Source organism: Mirounga angustirostris, unplaced genomic scaffold, assembly GCF_029215605.1.
Source record: "Mirounga angustirostris isolate CCGP_5_RB_7025 unplaced genomic scaffold, mMirAng1.0.hap1 SCAF_12, whole genome shotgun sequence".
Lineage (NCBI taxonomy): Eukaryota > Metazoa > Chordata > Mammalia > Carnivora > Phocidae > Mirounga > Mirounga angustirostris.
In genome coordinates, this window is record NW_026991720.1 from 86197033 (window position 1) to 86223416 (window position 26384).

Sequence of the window (26384 nt, forward strand, 5' to 3'; positions counted from 1 at the left end):
GTCAGCAGACTGAAATTACATGCAAAATTATCTAAACTATTTACATATGATAGACAGTCACTTTGTAGCAGATGAAGCTTTCAAAATGTAGGGGGTGAAGCTGAATCATATCAACCTCTGGTCTAATTACTTCCAAGTCTTTGCTCATGGCTAAAGGCATAAAATGCAAACAATTATGATACACGGTAGCGTGAGTCTTGAGGAAGCACTGGAGGGCACAATGACAGCCCTAACTGCACACGCTGGGGCAGCTGCTGCCTTCCATCTACTATTGCAGAGACTTAGTACTTAGTGCGACAAGGGATGCACTGTCCCTGGACTTGGTGCATTACTTTCTTCGCATAGTACAAGCAGCAGTGCACACCTTGAAGGGACTAAGGAGGCTGCTTCTTACGCCCGAGCTTTCCATGCTCCAGACCCCCTTAATTAAACAGTTTAACTAAATCCATTGGAGGTATACCACTCATTGCGCAACCATCACACCTTGAGGGAGAAGAGGGTATGTCGCTTGTTCTCTGATTTGATCACTCTCAGAGCACGCTTTTCACTATTGGACAAACTCTTGAAAAGTAAGTATTGAAATCTGCGTGCGAAATAGAACCCAGAATCCTCCAATTTCAAAAATAAAAATCCAAGGTACTGTGTCCATTTGAGTAATCCCGAAATCTCAAACAAGACCTATCTTCCTTAGGTGTAGGTTAGAGTACCTCTTTCCCTTTTAGTTGAAATGTTGCTACATTCCCTCACTTACCTGCTTTCTAGGCCACAAATATTTCATATTAACAACAGCCAACATTTACTGAGCACTTACTATGCCAGGTACCTTACTTGGATCAGGTTTCTCAGCCTCAGCACTACCGATATTTTGAACGAGGTAATTCTGTTGTGGGGCAGGCACGTAAGATGTTTAGTAGTATCCCATCCCTCCACACATCCCACAGTTGCGACCAAAATGTTTCCAGAAATTGCTAAATATTCCCTGGTGGGAAAAACTGCTCCCAGCTGAGAATTATACTGCCTCAGATTTATCAACTTATTTAATCTTCTAAACTACTCCAGGAGGTAAGTTCTACTCTCCACTGTATAGGTGTGAAAAGAGACACACCAACAGATTCAACTTGCCTAAGGCCACATCGCTTGTAGAGATACAGCTGGTATTTGATCCAAAGTAGTCTGACTCCAGAGCCCCACCTCTTAACTGCTGCCCTAGAGCCCTGACCCCTTTCTGACTTTAGGGCTTAATGAGCATAATCGGCTTGTTGGATCAGAAACCCTTTCAGAGTTATTGAAAAGAAATTGCTTCAGCAATGAAGACTGATTCAGGAATTGAAACTAACTTCAAAGTAAGAGAGAAGAGGGCATACGATCTCCACCTAACTAGGTATATACCTGAGTCACAATAATTGAAAGAAACCATTTTTCGGATGGTCAACCATATATAAAAAAAATCTAAAACCCCACAGCATGGGAACTTTCTTCTTCTACCACCTATAAATCATTTTTAGATCTAGGTAGAATACTTGTGGAGCATAATTTAAGTGCCTCCTCTTTTTCCAAATGATGCACCAAAACATTATTTTAATTATATAACAAAATGATTTCCTGATAAATTTCAACATAGTATATTTCATATATTTTATCATGTTTGGTGTTAGAAATTAAGATGTTTATTTTTAAAGATTTTATGTATTTTGAAAGAGAGAGAGAGCACAAGCATGTGAGCTGGGGGAGGGATGGAGGAGGAGTGGCAGAGGGAGAGGGAGAGGGAAAGAAATTCAAGCAGACTCCCCACTGAGTGAGAAGGCCAAGGCAAGGCTAAATCCCAGGACCCTGAGATCATGACCTGAGCTAAAATCATGACCTAAGCCACCCAGGTACCCCTAAGATGTTTATAAAGCATATATTAAAATTAGGGTTGAAAAAAGTTCTATTCTTTTTTTGTGATGAGATCTTTTAAGATTTATTCTTAGCAACTTTTAAATATGCAACACAATATTATTGACTGTAGTTACCATACTGCATGTCTCCATGACTTATTTATTTTACAAGTGGAAGTTTGTACCTCTTGACTCTCTTCACCCATTTTGCCCCCTACCCACCTCCCTTAATGCCCTTCCCCTATGGCAGCCATCAGTCTGCTCTCTGTATCTAGGAGTTTGGTTTCATTTTGTCTTTTTTATTTCACATATAAGTGAAATCAGAGTATTTATCTTGCTCTGACTTGAATATTTCACTTCGCCTAACACCCTTAAGGCCCATCCACATAGCTGCACATAGCAAGATTTCATTCTTCTTTATGACTAAGTAGTACTCCATTGCATACATGTACCATATCTTCTTCATCCATTCATCCATCGATGGACACTTAGGTTGCTTCCATATCCTGGCTACTGTAAATAATGCTTTAGTGAACATAGTGGTACCTATATCTTTTCAAATTAGTTTTTGATTTTCTTCAGATAAATCGCCAGAAGTAGAATTGCTGGGTCATATGGTGGCTCTATTTTTAATTTTTTGAGGAATCTCCATACTGTTTTCCATAGTGGCTGTACCAATCTCCATTCCCGAGGCATCTCCTCTCTTAATGGAAATATCTGGCCCATCAGCCAGCATAATTCTCATCATTAGATCCCTTCTTGTAATTGGAGATTCGTATCTTCCCATTACAGAATTCATTTGCAGATGACCCTTGTTAAAATGCTAATATCCATATTAAGCTCTGTTAGCCTTCATTTAAATAAATTAATCAAATTAGTGAGTGAGTCATTTAGCAAGCCATTAGAAAGGAAATTACAGACAGACAAGTTCTTATGGTCCAGTCAGGAGCAGGGAAAATCTGGTTACAAGGTCTCCTGCAGGGAAGCCATATATGGGGCTGGTGGCACCTCACAGGGCAGGACGGGACAGGCAAGGTGCTGGGCAGGGGACAGGTGGCCAGCAGCGAGGAGGAGGCATGGAGAGTCACTTACATTCCTTTAAGTGTACTTTGCCTCCTTTCCATCCTTCATTCCAGTGCCCCATTTGACAATCTCTTCTCCCTCTGACATTCCAGAGTTCTTCCCTCAAAATGCAGATTGGTCCCAGCCTATCCAAGAAGGCTACACAGCAGACCTGCCACTTTATAGCCAACTAAGAGGGGCTGAAAACTCCCCCAAGTGTCACTGCTCCTCCTTGAATCAGCTACCCACTTTAATGATACCTGGATTTCTACGTGCAGGAAACCGAAGCCTGAAATCGCAATGCACATGGCTTTCGCCTGGTCCTGGTTTCTCCAAGCATCTTCCGGAACACAAAATTTTACCACCTTCTGTGGGGCAAGAGATGTAGGGCAAGGGCAGATGTCATCCTTTGGGAGGCAAACAGGAAGTCCATCCCTCTCCCCGTCTCATTACCTCTAAACAAATGCAAGCATACAACTGCTTGTTTTCTTTGATCCAGAATGTGGCAGACAATAACTACACGAAAAGGTTTCCTACCTGGCAGTGCCTGTTGTGAGGATTTTTCTTCAAAAAAGGAATGAAAGAATACAATGCCCCTGAAATGTAATTAAGCACTGTAAATCTGCTTAGAACAATTTTCTAGTATTCAACTGCTAACGGAAATCTTCAAAAATCTGAACAGACAAGAAATCCAGACCCAAGGTTCATAACTGATGTAACAGGAAAACATTTTATTGTGGAACTCATAAAGGTCAATGATTAAAAAAAGAAAAGAAAACCATCATGCAGATTAAAAAGCTAGGTTGGGTGGTTAATTGCAAGAGTGACCAGAAAAACCGCACACAGGCTGCAGACACTAAGCAGGCTTAGAGATGGAGACCTGGCCTATATCTGATAGAACTCTACCTTGTACCTTTGAGAAAATCAGGGTGAAGGATAAACATATACAAGCTTGGATTTAAAAAAAAAAAACCCCACCAACTTCTATTTATTATATTTTGCAACTATGATCTTTTAAAACGGTGGCCTTAGGAAAATCTGCTTTGGCAAGCAACTGCAGAGGCTCCCGTGGAGAGGAAGTGAAAAGACTGGGCTTATATACAAGGCTGCTGGCACGTTCAAAGCGCAGGGGATAGTTCACAGAGCAAAATGTAGTCTTAAGTAAATGGGTTTCAGGCAATTTCAGTGTTAAGATAACATCATTAAGAGTAGAACAGATTGTGCTCAAACCCTGCTGTTTATAATTAACACGTTGCTTCCAAATACTCCAGGGTCCCTGGTAAATAGTCTTCTGCTCACATCCACCCAGACCAATCAGAGTATTTTCATCAGATTCCATGCTGGGCCAGCACCTGTCTGGACAAATCCAATAGAGCCAAAGAACTCCTCTCCCTGGCCAGCTAAGTAGTTGGATGAACACAGCTTGGCTTAGTCATTGTCACAGTGTCCATATGGCTTTGAAGCTTGTTTTCACAAGAAATCATACAAGTATTTTATTATGTCAAAGTTCACCGTCCTATAAACAAAAATAGATAATATGTTAGCATCCTCACCCCCTAGACTGCTCAGCTTTGTATGTGTGATTCTGGGAAGCACATGCAAAATAATTCACAACCAATGCTAACCAAAATCCTATAGTGCTATCAAAAGCACCATAACAGGAATGGAATTGATTTTATAAAATGTCACTAGGAACAAAGTTTCTTTAAAAAGTTTCCTTTTTTCTCCCATGCATTTTAAAGTTTGCTTTTCTGAAAAAAAAGGAAGCGAAGTTAGAACTATTCAACATTCTGTATTTCAATTATACTGCAGAAAGTTTAGATTTCATTTGAAAGCTATTTGCTTTTTTGTCTAATAACCAGAATAAAGTAATTAGAGATGTAAAAGTATTTAAATCTTCTCTGCTTCTGAACACTGTTTATCTCCCCAAACACCTGTTTTATCATTACATAATGCATAGCTCATCCGCCCTTGTTTGTAGCTTTCATTCTTTTCAGTCTTTTAACACTGGGTGACCTGTATGTGTATTGTAACTAAATCTGTATGATCCAAGAATACGATACAACAAACAGACGATGTGAATGTATATTTTTGTACTCTGATGGCAGGCAGAATAAAATAGCAGAGACAGAGACATATAATTATTCTCCTTTCTCCAAACTCATTCTTCACTATAAATATTCAGACTTGGAGGTTTATTATTTGAATAAATGGTGAAAATAATTAGTTATAATGATCTAGCAATAAGTATAAAATTAAAGCCTTAAAGTATTCAATTCTGCAAAAATAATCATCCATGGGAGAACAGTCTTTTAAAGATTCACTAATTGCACACTCTTATTTATTAAACCAACATCAATTAATGTTTTATAATACACTTTCTAAAAAAGTTTCTAAGCAAATGACTGACATATCAAATATTGTTTAAAATCTGGAATGGGGAACTATGGATACTGCTTATGAAAACACATTTAAAAATAGCTCAAATGAGATGCTCTGGCTATTGTGGTACCTCATGTAGGACTAAAGAATACCTTACTTGCTTCATTACAACAGTGCCTCTGAAGAATACTAAACCTTTCCAAATGGTATAAAAACACTGCCAAGACAATCCTGTTATCATTAACAGTAATAAAACAACTAAAAACAGTTACTAAAATTAAAAAAAAAAAATCTCAGGCATAAAGACATTAAAATGTATGGTTATTATCTCATAATCTATTTCATTTTTATATTTTTCTTCTGTTCAATTCTAGGACCTCCCAAATATACTGGCAACAAGGTATCACTCACCATTTTTTTTTTATAAAGTCTTAAGAAGTACAAACTTCCAGTTGGCAAAAAATATAAATCATACCAGTTCAAAAGATCGTTTTTAGAGGATTTTAGAAGGAAACAGACATAAAAAGCTTTTCTAACCACAGGCAGAAAGGGGACAGGAATTTGTATATTTCTCAGGTATATACCCACCATAACTTCGGGGTTTTGACATTGTGTGGGAAAAAAATTTAAAAGCAGCTAAGATTAAAACATTTACATTTCAAAACTACAAGATCAGAAGCTATTATTTGATAGAATGTGAGACAGTCATAGAAAATGACCAATATGAAGACATACCTACAATGCTAACAAGGGAAAAGGAGAACAGAATTACAGCTCGGTAGTGACAGGTAAATACAGACAGGGGAAGCGTCTGTATACTGGACTAGGACCAGAGGAGAACACGAACTAATGAAATACTGTGTTAGTGGCGGGACTCCTCTATTTTACTCAGTCTAGCTGGGTAACTTTAGCAGAATTTCTGCAATAAAGTTTTCTTTGGCAGAACAAATGGACTGACTTAAAAACACTACGCTCTTTAAGTGTCTTCATCTATAAAAGCTTCAACTACGTTCCCTTTCTCTGCTTTGCCACTAGAAAATACTCAAGCAAACTGAATGATACCATTAAGATTTTGGGGCTTTTTCAAGATAGTAAATGATTCAGGAATTGAATATGTAAGATCATTCCTTTAAGAAACATTTAGTGCCCAAGATGTATGAATGTCTTTATCTTCCCTCCATCCCCCAATGTAAACTGGTGACATGCCAGCTGGTCCCCACGTATATTATTCTAAGACAAGGCAGAATTTGAAAGAATAACCACAAGGAAAATATAAAAAAAATTATGTCACACATTCTGAAGATAACTTTATGCTTTACAGGACTCAGAGACAAACAATTCACTGTAAACAACACTTTAAATTTCTACAAAGAGAATGATGTACTTTGTACTTTCTCTGGCTTTTCATGGCTTAGATGCATATTAAATTTATATAAATATGATTTTAAGGTTTTGGACAGTTTTTATATAATACAGGAGATTCTTAGAACTGAAATGAATTATTTTCCAAAGTAAGCATACAGAAAAAATAGGATAAACACAAATAATATTAGTGATAATTTGCCTAGGAGTAATTAATTCTTAAATCAGAATTCAGAATACTTTAATACAAGTTAGTTAGATGGTATGTCTAAAGATTTAATTTTGCCTTTATCCTTTTATTACACTTTATTGATTCTTTTACTACACTGAAATACTTTTTTTCTCATGGGATACTATTTTATTTCCTTTTACTTTTGTGGGCAGTTTGAGTTTGGTTCCACTGACAACTTGCACGCGGACAACTTTAAGCAATCTTATGTTGTCTTCCCAGTGACTGTGTAAGAAAGAAACTTAAAACTACCATTCACATTAAGAACAAGCCAAGGACAATATTTAATAAGCTTCTTATCATCTGTCTTCTCCCATATTCTACCTCCATATTTTGTGCTTCCTTTAAAGCCTCCCACTGCTTCTCGGTCCAAACCTTTCCACTGTTCGTTGGTCAATAAAGTTCTCTATGTCCTCTACCTCTTCCATGAATGTTTTTTCTCTTCTGGGTTTAACTGAAATCTGGCTCCCCCTGAAGGACCTAGCCTCCTCTTTAGATCTTTCTAATGAGGTTAGACTCCAGGCTGTCCTTTGGGTGGGGTTCGGTGTCCTGGTGCAAAAAGCTCTGCTCCTCTGAGACTCAGATCATTCCACTCACCACCTTGTGTCCCCCTGCCATTATGTCTTAGTCACTGAATCATGCAGCACCCAGTTTGGTCTTCCTCTCCATGCCAAGATCTGCATAGTGACCTCACTGCATACCTACCTGTCTCTCCTACCTCCAATGGTCTTCTTTTTTATTCGCATGATCATATTCAGAAATACTCTACCTCTAAGAACATAAATCCAGGCATGCTATCCTCTGATCCCCAAGCTCTTCCTCTAGGCGATCTGGAACACCTTGACACAACCAGTTCACAAGCCCCTTCACTTGCTCGTGATCTACAAATACTTAACTGGTATTATGTGCTAGGCACTGAGCTACTGGCTCTCTACCGGCTTTACTTCCTTCCTTCCCTTCCTAGCTTAGACTCCATGGTCCATCACTTCAAGCACTCACTAGCATCCAGAAAATTTACCTGGCAAAACCTCAATCCTATGTGATTTCAACAATATCCCTTTGCTGTCCCAGTACTTAGCACATGGAATGCTATTAGAGAAGATCCTAAGTTTCACAGATTGGTGCCACTGTAAATTCAAGGTAAGGAACTTTAAATGGGCCCTCAGTACTCCCAGCAAGTTCCTTCTCCTGACGGCACCTTCTTCCATTCCCCATAGCAGCTATTTCAAATACCCATGTTCCTCTCAAACTGCTACTACTTCTGTCCTTAGTCTCAGTTTGTCTCCACATTTAGAGGCTAAATAGAAGACATCAGAATTCCCTCGACTTCTTGCCACCAAACGTCCAAACTCAGCTCCATCTGAATTCACTTTTTCCTCATGTTATAATGCAAAAAGAGTCCCCTTCTTTCATCCAGGGCTATTTTTTTCAACTCATGTTTCTAAAATCCCATGTTGATATACCGTTTCAGACTTTAATCTCTGTCCTCTGTATCATTAATTCTCCTCTATCACCCCTTTTCCATCAGCATTTAAATAATGTTCAAACGTTTAAATAATAATAACCCTCTCGCAACTCCACAACCCCTTTAGTAGGTAACAATCCTCTCTTCCTCTTCACAGCAAAAAGAATCCTAGAATACAGGCTCATGGGCAATACAACAAATGTTACGTGAACAAATGAATTAGAAACATTCTATTTGCTGCATCAATTTTCTTATAAATACTATTTAAATATGCTATAATCTGACTTCTAACCCACTGTATCCCTGTAAGTGTTCCTGATAAAGTTGCAAATGGTTATTTTATCACTAAATCAGATGGACTCTGCTTGATTTCTTGGCATCAGTTGCCAGTTTTGATCATCACTCCCTTCCCTTAGGTTTTCCTGCTTTTCTTGTGTACGTAACTCCATATATAACTGCTTTATCCACTTAAGCCTGTATCACAAGTATTTTTCTGTATTTTTAACCTTCCAAATTATGATTTTTAGTAACTGCATAGTGTTTTTTTTAAAATAAGTAGGTACAATAAATTACTGGTCCATTCCCTTGTTTTGGACACTTAGGTTGTGTCCTCTGATCTAATCATTCATTCTCTACTACAGGAGTCTGGAACTAGATATACCTACCTCTTCTTCGGTAACTATCCTTATGATCTCTTATCTCTACCACACTTGGATTTGTAATGAAACTCTTGTCTCCTTAGTTCCCTTCTTGTTGCTGCCCCAAAAGACAAGCTGACAATGGTTCCCCTTCATCTGAAGTTTTACTGCTAATCACTATAGGAAAACATGAACTATTTATATATTTAGCATATACTAAGTTTAAAGCATTGTTTAAGTTTGAGGTAAGGCAGTGATTGGCACAAACACAGTCTCTGTTTTGAGCTTCATGGGCTTATACTGTCGGAAGAAAGATGAACTCTAATTATTAAGTAATTAATTAAAACTATGATAAGTACTAGAAGAAAACAATGAGACCTGTATACTGTGATTGGAGTGGGGGCACACGATGGTGGTCATGGTATGTTTAAGAATGCTTCTTTTCATTTAAATTGAAATCTAAAGGTTATGCAGCGGTTAGCTAGATAAAGGAGAGGAGGTGATGGAAAGTGCTGCATTTGCAAAGATGGGAAGCAGAATGGTGAATATGAAGAACTAAAAACAGCCAGCGACGTTAAAGTGCAAATACCTAGGGGAGCACTGTGTGTACCAGATGTGGCTGGGCGATACAACGAGGCGACAGGGGCCAGATCACTGGGGCCTTGTAAGCTACATTAAAGATTCTTGTTTTTTTAAATCCCAAGAGTCATAGGAAACTATTGAACACTTTTTTTTTTTTTCGAAGTATAATTGATGTATAATGTATTAGTTTCAGGAGTACACCATATTGATTCTGCAATTCTATACATTACTAAGGGCTCACACAATAAGTGTAGTCACCAAACAACATTATCACAATCTTATTGACTATATTTCCTATTCTGTATTTTTCATCTTCATGAATTATTTATCTTGTAACTGGAAGTTTGTACCTCTTAATCCCCTTTATCTATTTCACTTTTCTCCCCACCCACTTCTCCTCTGGCAACCACCAATTTGTTCTCTGCATTTAAAGAGTTTGGTTTTTAGAGTCTACATATAAGTGAAATCACATGGTATTTGTCTTTCTCAGCCTGACTTATTTCACTTAGCATAATACTCTCTAGCTCCAACCATGTTGTTGCAAATGGTAAGATCTCATCCCTTTTATATGACTGAGTAATAGTCCATTGCATATATGTACCACATCTTTATCCATTCATCTATTGAAGGACACTTGGGTTGCTTCCATATCTTGGTTACTGAAAATAATGCTTTAATAAACATAGGGGCACATGTATCTTTTCGAATTAGTGGGGTTTTTTTTCATAAGGAGTTAATATCCAAAATATATAAAGAACTTACCCCACTCAACACCAAAAAAAAAAAATCCAATTAAAAAAGAGGATTAAAAGATGATTTAAAAAAAAGAGGATTACAAGAGATTAAAAAATGAACAGAGGACCTGAACAGACACTTTTGCAGAGAAGACATATAGATGGCCAACAGCCATACGAAAAGATGCTCAATGAATCATCAGAGAAATGCAAATCAAAACCACAATGAGATATCACCTCATACCAGTCAGAATGGCTAGTATCAAAAATACAAGAAATAACAAGTGTTGGCGAGGATGTGGAGAAAAGGGAACCCTCATACACTGTTGGTGGGAATGTAAGTTGGTGCAGCGCCTGTGGAAAACAGTACAGAGGTTCCTCAAAAAATTAAAAATAGAAATACCATATGATCCAGTAATTACACTATTCGGTATTTACCCCAAAAAACAAAAACACTAATTCAGAAAGATATATTGCAGACTTTTAAGTAGGAGGGTGCCATTAAATTTGTATAAAATCATTCTGGCTATAGTGTGAACAACAAGTTATAAAGGGTGAGAGCAGACAGAAGACCAATTAGGAGGCTACTAGAGAAGAGATGGTGGTGGCCTGGTCTATAGAGGGAACAGTACAAATGGTAAAAGTGAATGAATTTGAGATCTATGGGAGGGACTTGGCAGTCAACAGGACTGATGCTTGGATACTGTGAGTGTGGGAGAGAGAGATGTCAAGAATGACTCCCAGGTCTCAGGCCTGTCTAATGTGGCAGACTGCAGTGTTAACCACTGAAATAGGCAACACCGGAGGAAAGCTGAATCATTCTTTTTTTGTTGGCAGGCAGAAGTAGAGGTTAGAATTCCGGAGTTCAGTTTTGGAAATGTATTGATGTAGCTGAGAAATAGCCAATAAAGGTCAAGAATATTAGAATAAAGGTCTGGCCTTTAAAAACTGAGGAGTTATTAATATAGAGATGGTTGTTTAAGTCATGGGAATAGCTAAAATTGCCTAGGGTAGAAGTACCATATGGAAAGAGAAAAGAGCCAATTTTTTTTTTTTTTTTAAAGATTTTATTTATTTATTTGACAGAGAGAGAGACAGCGAGAAAGGAAACACAAGCAGGGGGAATGGGAGAGGGAGAAGTAGGCTTCTCGCCGAACAGGGAGCCTGACACGGGGCTCGATCCCAGGACCCCTGGGATCATGACCTGAGCCAAAGGCAGACGCTCAACGACTGAGCCACCCAGGTGCTCCAAAAGAGCCAAGTCTTAAGGACCAGCTACATTTAAAGGTAGGGTGGAAAGGATAAACTGGCAAAAGAGCCATAGGGAAAAAAAAAGCCAAAGAATAAAGAGGAAAACCAGAAGAATGAAATCATGGGCTCTAAGAAAAGAGTTTTAAGAGAGAGAGTGGTCATCAGTGTTAGATGCCACTAAGTAATAAACAGCCTGAGAAAATATCAAGAAACGTTCTGGGAAAGATGGAAGAGATAAAATTCAGATCACAGGTGGAAGAGAGACCCCCATCTACTGAAAAAGGAAAGAGAGAAGATGAACACCAATGTAGCTGAAGGAGGTCTCAACTGATGGTTAAAATTTTGTTCTGTAAAACAAGTGAATGCTGAACAGAGTGAATTTGAAGAGTCAAGAATCTAGGTTAAAAAGAAGCCTGTGAACCATGTGCTCTATTCTTCAATATATGAGGTGGAATGGGTGGGAGGCTGGTAGAAGATTATCAAGCATAAGAAGAATGGGGAAACAGAGCCAGATTGCACGAGGCCCAAAGGAGTCCACGTTTCTACAACAAGTTGGGGGCAGTAGCAATCTGGAAGTGGCAACACGAAAGAAGGGTGGTGGCACTTAAGGAGCATCCAACCTTGAGAGATTAGCATGTGAGAAAATAAGCAGCTACCATTAGAGGTAACTCCAGGGGAAGGAGTATCCCCAGGTAAGAATCAGGTTTTCATTAAGGCAATGAGGAAGAGTATTAGGAGAAGACAGAAGGATATGGGAGGGAGAGAAAGAAAGAATGGAAAGTTAAATGAGCAGAAAAAGAACACAATATATCATGGGGATGAAGGAGTGGAAGAGGGAAGATGTGGGAAGAAGGAGGTAGTTATTCTTTGGACACTGCCCGTGGAAGGCAAGGAAGAGAAAACAAAAGTAACAAAGCAAGTTAGAGAGATCCCAAGTTCTATGACAGAATCCCAGGTCTACAAGTCCTGCTCCCTTTTTAAATGGTAAATAGAAGCGCACTTCTCTGGATGTGTTTAACATCACTGATGCTATGAATTAAGTTTCTGTTGGGTTCACTGTATATTCATCATATTGGGCATTCATAAGCCTCTGTCCTGTACATGTTTATGTTGGGGCACAACCCAACACATTCAGAGTAATGGCAAAATCCCTTAAATAAATACACTTCATTCAAAAGTTACGTCTTTGGTAGAAGCTCATAGATACAGAGTTTTTAAAATAGTTGTTTAGAAAAAGAAAGGTACTGCTTTATGGTCATAGTGAATACACTCAAAGTTTCTGTTCAATTTCTTCTGGGTAAAAGCTGCCCAGTTTTGCCACAACACCACATTTTAAAACCTTCACTTCATGTTTTAGAGTCTACATGCCATCAAAGTATCTCAAATACCTGCACCATAGTATCACAGAACTTTTTCTCTGCACAGAAGAGACTTCAGGGCAGAGGCCGCCAACCTGTGGACTTCAGAATGTTAGGAAGCTGTCGACCTCATTTGAGGAGATCTGCAAATCCATACCCGTGTCAAGCACTATTTTCAGCCTGAATAAATAATGTTTCGTGCCTATATATAATTTTGAAATATATGTAAATATTTTCAAGATTTTGAAGGATATTTCAATTCAATCTTCATATGCGAAAGGGTTGGGAAAGCCCTGTCTTACGGATTGTCTTATTTCACCTGCCAGTCTACATGGCCTGACAGACTGCTATCCAGCTGCAATCATGAGATGAGGTCATTTATTCACATAAATGGCTGGAACATTTTTCGTAACAGTAAGTAGACTTCTGTGTGAGGAAACTCGCTACATTTTTAGACAGCTCTCATTTTGACGGACATACTTTCTTCCCTAGAACTTCTAACGTTCTAGACCTACTCAGAAGTAGTCTCATCCACTTTGTACGTGAAGGCCCCTGAAATACTCGAGATAGTTACTGCCTCCTTCCTAGGACTTTACTCTCATACCCTGTCCCTCAGTCAGGGAGGTGACACGGTTCCTCATTCTACCATTCTCCTCCTGCCCCCGCTTGGCACATGCCCATTTGCCAATGCCCCTCTTAAAATGCCAAGCACAGGACAGCACACCAGATTTGTTCTGCCTATGGGAACACACAGCAGACCTATTACATCCCCTAAATGAGACACCAGGATCGTTAAAACCTTGCCATCAGCTAAAATACTTAGGACTTAAGCCAGGTCTCTCCCACCTTGTTTTAGGACATTTCAGTTTTTGTAGTCAACTGTCCATTAAATCCTATCTTGCTTCTATGGGACCATTATCCCAGTCTTTTAAGGTCTTTCAGAATCTTCCTTCTTTTTGCCATCTAACATATTAGCTACTTCTCCCAATTTTATGTCATTTGTAAATTGATGAGAGGGTTCATTCTACAATGAAACTTACTCATTCTTGGCACTTAAATGATCTTCTCTTGCTTAAATGACTAATGACATTACATTAGGAAGAACATTTTTATATTTAGTATATCATTTACATAATTCAAGACATTTTACATTAACGATTATTCTACGCTTACCTAGCAACAGCTCTGATGAAATCTAGAGATACTGTGCATTTGTATTTTGGTCCATCAAGCTGATCATCATGGCCAACCAGGGTTAATAGCTGAAGGGTCACTAGAGAGGTAATCTAAAAATAAGAAAACATTTTTATGAGCTGTTTTGATGAGATAACATGATGCCTTCATTTCTAAAACATTTTATAGTTCCTTTGATAAAGATATATAACTGAATTCATAAGAATAACTGTAAAGAGGGCGCCTGGGTGGCTCAGTTGGTTAAGCGACTGCCTTCGGCTCAGGTCATGATCCTGGAGTCCCGGGATCGAGTCCCGCATCGGGCTCCCTGCTCCTCCCTCTGACCCTCCTCCCTCTCATGGTCTCTGTCTCTCATTCTCTCTCTCTCAAATAAATAAAAAAAAAAGAATAACTGCAAAGAATATAACTTTGAAATTGGTATACACAAATGTGTCATACGCTTAAATTCCTGGTTAAACTAACAACCAGTCTTTAAGGACTCCACTAGAGACAGCTTTGTTTCATTAATGACTCACGACTGCTAATCTTTAAAAACTACAAAGAAAGCACATTCCTTCTGTACTCAGAAATTTATGGAGTTTCTATCTTAACACTTCAGAATATCAAATCTGCACTCCCTTGAGAATTGTGCAGTTAAAATGTGGATGTGGGCCTTTTTCAGAGTTGGGTAACTGGTTAGATGAGATAAATACATCCTTCAGACCTGGGCTTAGTCTTGATCACCAAATGGGTAGTCAGGAAAACACCAAAAGGATTAATACTAGCAAAACTAAAAGTGCATTTTAACAAGTCAAATCAAAATATAACTTCACATTCATAAGCCCAAGAAAAGTATTTTTTTAAAGATTATTTATTTATTTATTTATTTGACAGAGAGAGACACAGCGAGAGAGGGAACACAAGCAGGGGGAGTGGGAGAGGGAGAAGCAGGCCCCCCGTGGAGCAGGGAGCCCGATGCGGGGCTCAATCCTTGACCCTGGGATCATGACCCCGGTCGAAGGCAGAGGCTTAACGACTGAGCCACCCAGGTGCCCCAAGCCCAACAAAAGTATTATGTATGCTAATATCCAAGCAAGAAAGTTGATCCAAGAGCTGGAATTCTTTGAGCAGCCCATTCTCTTTTCCCAATTTCTTTCCCCATCCTTTACCCCCCCCCCCAATTTCTTATTCTCATCTCCTAGATAACAGGAGAAGAGATCAGCAATGCCAACAAGAAAAGATAAGGAGACCTGCTTTGTGGCAATATAAGGGATAAGAGTTTTTAAGTCTGTAATACCTAATCACAAGTCTTAGGAATTAAAAATATTCATTTAATTTGAGACTAATACTTTGCAGATGCTCAGTAAAACATTCTATAAGTGATTAAAAACAATAATAGCAGTAATGACTTGCTTTGTACCAAGTACTCTATACACAGTATCTCATTTATTCCTCAAAACCTTAGAAGGTGCACATTATTACTCACATTATAGATGAGCCTTAAAGGTATTAAATAACTCTCCAGATCCTAGAGCTGGTAGGTGGCTTAGCAAGATTTCAAACCTAGAGTCCCTACTCATCCTACTACAGTACACAGACTCCATTCTCTCCCATTTTAAAGAGAAAAGTGTTATGCAGTGTTCAGTCAGCTGTCATTACTTTATTAACAAATTAAAAAATGAACAGATGGTAGATTCCACAGTATTTTATATACAAAAAATTCTATATTTAGCAAATATGAAGCATTTTTGCTAATTAGAAAAACATTTTGTGTTAATACAACAAATATGAAGCTCTGCACTCAAAAAGCTACGACTTTAATTTCTAATTCAATATCACAAATTATGTTATGCCTTGAAACATTTTTTATGGATGTGTTGAAAAGAGTTATGCATTCTCCAGCTGTCATACACTATTTTACAGGTCTATTAGAACAAGCTCATTTGTAGGGTTGAAATCTTACAATCTCCAGTTTTTATCTATTTCATCTATCGAAACTGACAAAAAAGCATTAAAATTCTCCCACTGTGAGGAGTCTGTCCTTTTCTTTTTGTAATTGTTAGTTTTTGCATGCACTTAAAACCACTGTGTTTTGCTGGTAAATTAAACCTTTTCATTACTATCTAATGGTTGCTTTCTTCAGTAATGCCTTTGCCTTACAATGTATTTTTTCTAATATTAATATACCTATATCAACATTCTTTTAGGTGATAATCTTTTTTCCTTTTTCAACATCTTATTTTCAAATTTTGTATTTTCTTAAGACAGTTCTCACGTAAACAACATGTAGTGGGATTATCTTTTTATCGCCAGTCTGACAATCTTTACCTTTTATAGTTAGACTATATGCTCCATTTGCTTTTATTGTAATGATATTCTAAAATTTTATTTCTACCATTATGTCAACTTATTTGTTTTCATGCGCCTTTCTTGCCTTTTTTAAAAAAGATTTATTTGAGACAAAGAGCGAGCGAGAGCACACATGTGCACAAGTGGAGGGAGGGGAAGAGAGAGAGAATCTTCAAGCAGACTCCCTGCTGAGCGCGGAGCCTGACGATGGGCTCGATCCCAAGACCCCAAGATCATGACCTGAGCCAAAATCAAGAGCCAGATGCTCAACCAACTGAGCCACTCAGGCGACCCTCTTTCTTCCCTTTTACTGAACTGAATTATAATACTTTTCCATTCTATCATTTGTTCTACTATCTTGGAAGTAGTTATATACTCCAGTTCTAATTTCTGTTTTGATTTCTTCTTTGGCCCCTAAGCTATTTTAGAATTCTTTAATTTCCAACTCATGAAGTTTTTCTAGTGTTTTTAAATTTGGAGATTTTGGGGGGCGGGGGTGGGAGGGAGTTGCTGGAAATCAAAGGATGTGGTCTGTATACTGGCAATCCTTTGAAATTTGTTGAGACAGCTGGGTTGCCCAGGAGGAAAGAAGAATGCACAGAAACCTGAATATCACTGTGACAAAGAGTGAAACTGACCACGGCAGTCACCCTGCCTGTCCTGCCTGCCAGGCTTCTTCCCTCTTTGTCCCCAAAATGTCTCTAGCTGATGGCAACTGAGCACAAAACATGCCCACAAAATGTGATGACCTCACACCAGGCAAAAAGATTGGAATGAGGTAAGAGTCTTCTCTCTTACTTACTTAAGTACCTATATAATATACCCTCCATTTTGTCTCTTTGCCTGCAAAACTTAAGATATTTACAATGTGGCTCTTTACTGAAAAAGTTTGCCAACCCCTCCATTAGAAAACTGCTAGATTCAGATAATTAATTTAACCAATGTGGAAATCAAGATGCTCACCGACTTGCCCAAAGTGATAATGACGGGATAGTGCCAGAAACTCAACTGGCTAGGATTTAGCTTTCCTAACAACTCAAAACTTTTGAAAATCATAACTAAACTGTGATCACAGCTAAGAGAGCTAACATCTAATGAGCTGTATCAGACTCTTGCCTGAAAAAAAGTATGTGTTGAACGAATGGGGATGATCTGTAAAAAAGGAAGCATTCAAGAGAACAGACTTGGCAGTGTGCCTCCAGCAAGAGGACTAAAGGGCCTTGCCCATCAACTTGGAAAGCTGAGTAGGTGCTCACTGTGGAGGTGGAGTTGTTTAGCTGTTACTCAAGGTATTAAGATCATCCAATAAATCTCCTTCTCACTCCCACTCCTGAACCTACTCTGATTCCATGCTTAATCTTCTCATTTCAGAGAAGAAGGAACATTCAAAGTTAGGAAGACCTATCTTCTTCCACTTACTACAATTCAGATTAGTCACTTCAACATTTTGAGACTCAATTTTCAAAACTAAAAATCAGAATAATAATAAACCAACCATGTAGTATGTTCTAAGTATTTATGAGATAACCAAAAATGAGCAGAAAGTCAAAGTACTATTTCAATGCCTGGCACAGAGGAATTGCTCAATAAATCATACCTATTAAGAAATCAGTATTTTAATTCTGAGTTTATTGAGCTGATCAGTAAACTTAAATATCCTATCTGCTTAATAATTTTTTCAGTATCTAGTCTGCTTAACAATATTTATCAATAAACTGGCATTCTGGCTTACACATTTGTCTCCTGAGATTTGACCAGTATAATTAATTCTAATCATATTCCTGAGATGCTGACCACTTCTAGGAAAATCTACAAAACCAAAAACCTATGAAAAACCTAAAAGCTAATGGCCAGTTCCTGAAGGGCCCGCCCAAAACAACAGCTCTAGAGTCCTGACTGTGCAGGCTACACCACAAGACCTTACCACTGCTGCCCCCTAAGCTGAGCTCTCACTTTTGTTTAATTTTCCAAACTGTGACATGAAAATTTTAAACTTGGGGCGCCTGGGTGGTTCAGTTGGTTAAGCAACTGCCTTCGGCCTAGGTCATGATCCCAGGGTCCTGGGATCGAGCCCCACATCGGGCTCCCTGCTCAGCAGGGAACTTGCTTCTCCCTCTCCCTCTGACTACAGCTCTGCCTACTTGTGCTCTCTCTCTCTCTCTCTGTGTCAAATAAATAAATAAAATCTTAAAAAAAAATTTTTTTTTTTAAACTTGTCTTGCAGATAACATGAGTTCTAGATGTGACACTAGTGTGTTTGATTGAAGTCCATAAGGGAAATCAACTCCTTTATTCAAATGATTATATAAATTATTATAAGTGATAAGAAAAGCTGAAAAAATGGCCAAAATTAATAAACTCTGGAAACTTAGTAATCAAGCATAGATTTTCTGTGGGGATAAAAATTGTTTGTCAACAAATTTCCATTTACCTCTTAGAGAGCCTTTGTTAAAGGGTGGACATGAGAAAAGAGCCAAAGTTTAAGGCATCTTCTACGATCATTATAAGAACGGAGCATCAGATAATGAAGTGAAATGAAAAACTGAAAGCTCCTTCAATATACAGCACAGAATTAAGTGCTTCTTTATACCACCATCATTTTAAAAACTTTTACTGGATTCACCGACCTCACCCCTAGAAGCACCTGTGTTTAGTACCTGCCCAGCTTCTTATGCCACACTTCAGAAGAGATTCACCTCAGGCATCACAGGGCCTTCATATCAAGAAAGTAACATCTAGACTTTTACTAGAAACTAATCATGGATCTCTTCTCAAATTAAGCTAAAAATGAATAGTATTTGTTTTATGATGACCTACTATATATAACATTTTAAAAATTCATTAGACAAATATTTATTGTATACGTAGTATACCATTTTGACATATATGCTAGGTATCTTCTAGTCCATAAAATTACAAACGGTACACCCCTTCTTTCCTAGGGGTTGCCCCCAAATAATATAATGGTGTTCACAGATATCAAAATTGGTATGTATTACAGTAAGGATGTAAAAAGAATATTTTTTAATCATTACCTTTAACTTTTGAAAGTTTAAGAACAGGTATTATTAGGTGAAAAGTAAAAAGACCTTGTTTTCTTGACTGATTTTGAATTAGATAGGGATTAAAATGAAAAGAGTCAAATAGGTAATTAAATCATTTCAATCCCATAAAATTCCTTCACATTTTCACTGGAAATGCAAAGAGGAAAATGAAATGATAGAAATGGGAATCCAGGTGATACAAAATCAAAGAGAATCCAAAGTAGCCTACAGCTGGCACAGATGACTGCTATTTTCTAAGTGAAGTTATTTCTGTTGTTAGTATTTTTACCTCATCCCATGAAGATATAAGGAAAGTAAAACTGATTCAAGGCAAAAATGATTTCATAAGCTAGTAAATGCTTTTCTTAGTAACATTTTATATGCACATGTAAGTTAATGAATGGTAAAAAAAATTTCAAGTTATTCAACATTTTTATAAAAAATAAGAGCTTCCATTTACCTAGTGTAGGAGTTAAAGTTCAATGAAACAAAAATGATTAAAATTAAGTTAGTTGTTAAAAATGTGTGAAATAAGGGCACCTGGGTGGCTCAGTCGTTAGGCGTCTGCCTTCGGCTCAGGTCATGATCCCGGGGTCCTGGGGTCAAGTCCTGCATCGGGCTCCCTGCTCAGCGGGAAGCCTGCTTCTCCCTCTCCCACTCCCCCTGCTCGTGTTCCCTCTCTCACTGTCCTCTCTGTCAAATAAATAAATAAAATCTTTAAAAAAAACAAAAACTAAAGTGTGAAATAGTGATGTGCCCATCAAATGAGGTCATCTGTAAAACACTTAGCACAGTGCCTGGAACACAGTATTTAGTAATATGAGGTATTATTTATATTATTACTACCTATTAGCATTATTTTTCAATTTCAAATTTAATGAGTTTTTCTAATAGCTCATTAATTTATTTAAAACTATATTATTTTATTTGAAAACACTGAATTTCCTATAGCTTTCTGAATAATATACCATGCTTGACTTGTTTAGAAACATGAAGTAAAACCTAAAACTATCTGCAGGCTAAAAATATCTGTATTAAAAATATAACAAATTAAAAATTATATGGCAGTTTGGACCCAGCTGTAGAGAAAATTAAGGAACATGAGAACAGTTCTGAAGAAATTAACCAAAATGCAGAGTACAGAGATACAAAGAGGGAAAATATGAAAGAGATGACTGAACATATTTCTAATCAAAGATCTAGAAAGAAAACAGAGATGGACAAAAGGGGGCACAAGCAGTATCTCAAGAGATAACAGATGTGAATTCATTTGAGGAGATGAAAAACACCAAAGCACAGAATTAAAGAACTAAATAAATCCAGAGAAGGAGGAATCAAAAGAAATCCACACCTAGACACATCATAGTGAAAGTGTAGCCCACAAGAGGAGTTCTTAAAAGTAGCTAGAGAAGAAAACACATTACTTTCCAACAAGTGGCAGTTGGACCTACGGATTTCTTAAGAACAATGAAAGCCATAAAATAGTGAAAAGATAGCTTCAATGTCCTGAAGAAAATCACTGTTAACTCAGAACTGTACACCCAGAAAAAAACAATCTTTTAACACTGGGGATGAATTAAATGTATTTCCAAACTAAGAACAATCAAAGGTTTGCTACCAAGAGATCCCTACTCAAGGAAATTACTAAAATGTACCGCCGGGTAAAGGGGAAGTCATCCCATTAAAAGGTGAAATGCAAGAAGGAATAAAGGATGAAGAGAGTAGAAAATACGATGGTAAATCTAAATGGATGTGCCTGCAGAAATGATAACAATAATGTATTATGGGTTTAAAAATAAGAGTAAAGTGCACAATACCAGTAATATATAAATTGGGAGTACAGAAAATGAAGTTAAAAATGTTCTAAGGTCCCATGGTATCTGAAAAAATACTAGTACTTACTAAATTTTGACTTTGGTAAGTATGAATGTTCTAATTTTTAGAGTAACAACTAAGAGGACAGAAACAAGAGTATGTACTTCTAAATTAGTAGAGGAAAAACTGAATTATAAAAATAATCTAATCCAAAAGAAAGAAACAAAAATATAAAGTATAATAGATATAAACAAAATTATACTAGTAATTATATTAAAAGTAAACTAATTGCTGAAAATTAAAAACAAAGATTGCCTGAAAAAAAATAAATCCAACTATATACTGTTTAGAAGAGATACCTCGAAAACAGAAGAATATGGGAAAGTTAAAAGTCAAAGGACAGAACAAGATATGTCAAATACCAACTAAATGGTGTATCAACACAGATAAAACGGATTTTAAAAGAGATTTAAAGAAAGGTTCACTTAGGCGCCTGTGTGGCTCAGTTGGTTAAGCGACTGCCTTCGGCTCAGGTCATGATCCTGGAGTCCCAGGATCAAGTCCCGCAGTGGGCTCCCTGCTCAGCCGGGGGTCTGCTTCTCCTCTGACCCTCCCCCCGCTCATGCTCTCGCTCTCTCTCTCTCTCTCTCAAATAAATAAAATCTTAGCAACAAAAAAAGGTTCACTTAATAATGACAACATGCATTCCCAGTACTCATCTCTCTTACAAGATGGGTTGCTTGAGATCTTTACTATGAAGGGATGAGACACAGCAAAGATCAACAGCAGGAATAACAGGGGTCTTTGGAGGAAGAGTACACATCACTGAACATCAAGACAAACTTGTCATCCTTCCTATTTTGGAAGCAGGTAGGAATCATGATGAGAAAGCAGGCCGAAATTTTAAGAAGGATATATAGAAAAGAATTAACACAGTTTCCTACGGCAAAATACATTCATTAACTTCAATCTTTTCTGTTTTTCTGTAAGGGATTCATTTGCTAAAGTACGTTAGTAATAGTCATTTGAAACTCACATTACTCTTATTATTAAATGCAGGTTTCTTTAGTAGTTTCCTTTTAAAACAGAAGAAAACATTAATTACCTTTTTACTCTGCCAGTGGCACCTCCTTATATTTCTTATAACTTCTACTTTCCTGAGATTCAAATACTCTCATATATTTAATCCTTTAACTCAAATTGTATGCTAAATTATTCTTATATATTTTTTCACAAAGAAACACAAAAATCTGTCTTAAGTTAGAATTTCAAGAATATTCTTGGATAGCTTACTTTTATTACTTTTATCACATTAGCTTCGACAAAATTCTAAAGGCAGTTAAGTTGAACTAGATAGTCCCTTAAAGTCACTACCAGAATTCCATGGATAATCATGTAAATTGTGCGAAGGATACAGTATCACTTTAAGACAGAGCAGTCAAAAGGCATTTCCAAACTATTACTAAGATGGCTGTTCAATTTGGGAAGGGGGAGGAGGGTATGATTTAGGAAGAGCTAATACACAAAAAAATCTAAAACCAAAATGAAGTAATTAGGGTGTGATTTTCAAATTAAAAATTACTAATTTCAGAGATTTTTTTTTATTCCTTGATCTTACCATATGAACAAAAACATACAAATAGAGTTTTAGAGAATACGACATAAAGCAATGTACAAATGTACCAACAATTTAAAAGTACTCTGCGAGTTTATTAAAATATTGCTAGAATAAAACTGAAAAAAATCATGTACAAAGATTAACTTGTAGCATGAACATTTTGAATCTCAAACATATTAACTTATACCTAAATGAAAACTTGCAGAAGAAAATATATGAATCTTTTGGAAAATTATTTCTATACACGTGTAAGTTCAAGAATATCTACCCTCCTCAGGACTGTTTTGGAGTGTCTGTTAATCCACCTCTTAGAGCTAGATGTAGTCCTATACTTAGTCATTAAAATGGCGGAGGGAGCAGAGGAGGGGTGAAGGGAAGGGCTTTTTGCTAGTATCTCCACATCTAGAAGACCATTTTAGGTATAACCATAGGTCTGTATATGCGTTTTTATGAAGTACCTGTGTTTGTTGTGGACAAGGTTCATTATTTTGTAACATCTAAGCTTTTTGGATGCCCTGAGGTGACAATGTATGATGAAATGTACAGCTAGCGAATTATACAATTTATTAGTTTCTTTTTGTTATTGATAAGAAAGCAGCATCCTGGACATGGAATTGTTAAGCTGTCTCTGAGAAATGTCAGGACTTATAAGGTTGGCAGCAGAGGGGCAGAAGGAAGTAAAGAAGGAGAGATGTATGCGGATGTGTTCTTATTTACATTGTAATGATAACTGTTAATGTGTGTGCATCTCTTTGGTTGTACTATAGGAATACATTAAGTGATTCAATGCAAACATACCTCCTTGCTAAGATCTGGATAGTACAAATTGGATAATGAATTCTTTTAGAAGCATTACATGTTGTGTACTCTGTTACTTTATGTCTCCGTTTTAAACTGAACATTAAGGGAATGCAGTATTTTAATTGTAACTCTGCCAATATCTTTATCTAGAGGCCTGTTGCCATTTTTGTCTTTTAGGAAATTTTTGTTGCCAAGAAAGGCAGGATTACATTTTTTTTCTTTCAGATGGAGTTGTATTCTTGGTTATCAAAATACTCTTAGTTTGGGGACTTTGAAATGGTAAATATTCATGGTGTGTGAAAAAAGCATGATACATAACCGTACAATCTTAATTACATTAAAATGCTTACTTGTGTAGATACACACATGGCACCTAGAAGTCAAACTGTAAACTGCTCTTGAGTATGGATGACTTTGTTCTTTGTTTCTTGTGTTTTTCAGTTTCCTTTTATGCACGTTAACTTTTAAAAAATAAAAATTTTACAACCTAAAAAAGAATACCTACCTTCCTCTCCATTAGCCAATTCATAAAAATTATCTAATTTTTATTTCTAATTGCATATTCATTAAACTTTTTAGAGCACTTCCTGAGCTGCTCTAAGTACTGTGCATCTACTGATATACTTCTTTGCCCAACTTAAAATGTTCATGATAACATAATGAAATCATATCTCCAGGCTGGCATTAATACCTAAATATTTTTATATGATCAGTGGAAATATGGCAGAAGTCTCTAGACAGTGAAGGTACTTGGGACCAGATTCATTATATATACAGTATCCCGGTTCTGTGTGGGTACATGTGCATGCATAAGGTAGAGGTGGGACGACAGTCGTTCTCATCTGCCGCAGCAACCAATCCTGTTGTTAGAGTCATTCCCATTGGTAAGGCCCCAAATGCAAGAAGTTATTCTGAGTTAGGCTCTGTTTCTAGCAAAGAAGAATAAACTGGAATATACTGCAGTCAATAAAACTAATGTCCTAAAAGGATTTAATCCTGATTGGGGATAAATTCCCTAAATAATGGTAAAATATACTTGAATATTCTGGAAAAAATGTTAGCACTAATTTACAGAAGATTTCTCATGCAATTGAACTTTGAATTACCCTTGAATATTCTGTATAAACAAATACTAACAAAGAGCCTAGAAAGTAGGGTTAGAAAGAAAATATAAAAAATTAAATTAAATTAAAATACAGGAGAACTTCTGGTCCAGACAAGATGGAATAGATTCATATTTACTGTTCTTCCCTGGACAACTATACACCCTGGAAATAACCTAAGAAGCCAAAGGAGGACTCTGAAAGGTGGAAAGAGGAAGGTAGACTACTTAGGGACCCAGGACTAGAGGAACAATATAAAAGCAGGGAGTCCTGTGATTCTCCACACAATAGCACAAAGTGATCCAGGCCTAGCATCCCCTAATTCCCAATCCAGAACAGAAAGCTCCCCAGGTGGGCTTATTCCTCCCTGGACTGAACACAAATCCTGCCCCCCACAAAGCTGGCACTTGTGGATTTCTATGTCTCAAAACACTACCCTTCATGAATAAAGTAGAAATAAAGACATTCTTAAATAAGGGAAAACTAAAGAATCTGTTGTTAGCAGACCTACCTTTAAAACATGATTAAAGGAATTTCTTCGAACAAAAAGTAAATGGTAGAAAGAGGAACCCTGAGTTCCAAGAAATAAGACAGAACAGTGGAAAGAGGAGAAATACAGATAAATCAAATAGACTATCTCCTCATGAATTTTCTAAATCACATCTGATTAAAAACTATACCACCACCTGACACTCAAGACAGTATCAAAACCTCAATGAGATACCACCTCACACCGGTCAGAATGGCTAAAATTAACAACTCAGGAAACGACAGATGTTGGCGAGGATGCAGAGACAGGGGAACCCTCCTACACTGTTGGTGGGAATGCAAACTGATGCAGCCACTCTGGAAAATAGTATGGAGGTTCCTCAAAAAGTTAAAAAATAGAGCCATCCTATGACCCAGCAATTGCACTACTAGGTATTTATCCAAAGGATACAAACATAGTGATTTGAAGGGGCACATGCACCCCTCCTATGTTTATAGCAGCAATGTCCACAACAGCCAAAATATAGAAAGAGCCCAGATGTCCAACGACGGATGAATGGATAAAGAAGATGTGGGGTGTGTGTGTGTGTGTATACATATACAATTAAATATACATATAAAAATATACATACACACACACACATACATATATATATCTTGGAATATTACTCAGCTATCAAAAAGAATGAAACCTTGCCATTTGCAACAATGTGGATGGAACTAGAAAGTATTATGCTAAGTGAAATAAGTCAGTCAGAGAAGACAAATACCATATGATTTCACTCATATGTGGAATTTAAGAAACAAAACAGATGAACATAGGGGAAGGGAAGGAAAAATAAAATAAGATGAAAATTGAAAGGGAGGCAAACCATAAAAGATGCAGAACTCTAGGAAACAAACAGGGTTGCTGGAGGGGAGCTGAGTGGGGGGATGGGGTAACTGGGTGATGGTCATTAAGGAGGGCACTTGATGTATGAGCACTGGATGTTATATGCAACTGATGAATCACTAAATTCTACCTCTGAAACTAAAAAAAAAAAAAAAAAAAA

At 37.3% G+C, this 26384-nt stretch overlaps 1 protein-coding gene across 4 annotated transcripts in view; it reads right to left on the reverse strand.

Annotated features, from left to right (window-relative positions):
* Positions 1-3650: 3650 nt before the first annotated feature.
* ORC5 (origin recognition complex subunit 5) overlaps positions 3651-26384 on the reverse strand; it is an 87434-nt gene continuing 64700 nt past the window's right edge. For 2 of the 4 annotated variants that reach the window (XM_064575393.1, XM_045864854.3), the window contains 2 exons: positions 14114-14226; positions 3651-4455 (listed from right to left, as the gene is read on the reverse strand). In XM_064575393.1, coding sequence (XP_064431463.1) covers positions 4410-4455; positions 14114-14226 — 159 coding nt within the window. In that variant the 3' untranslated portion in view covers positions 3651-4409. The remainder of the gene's footprint in view (positions 4456-14113; positions 14227-26384) is intronic. The other 2 variants (XM_064575395.1, XM_064575394.1) reach the window with 1 other exon arrangement.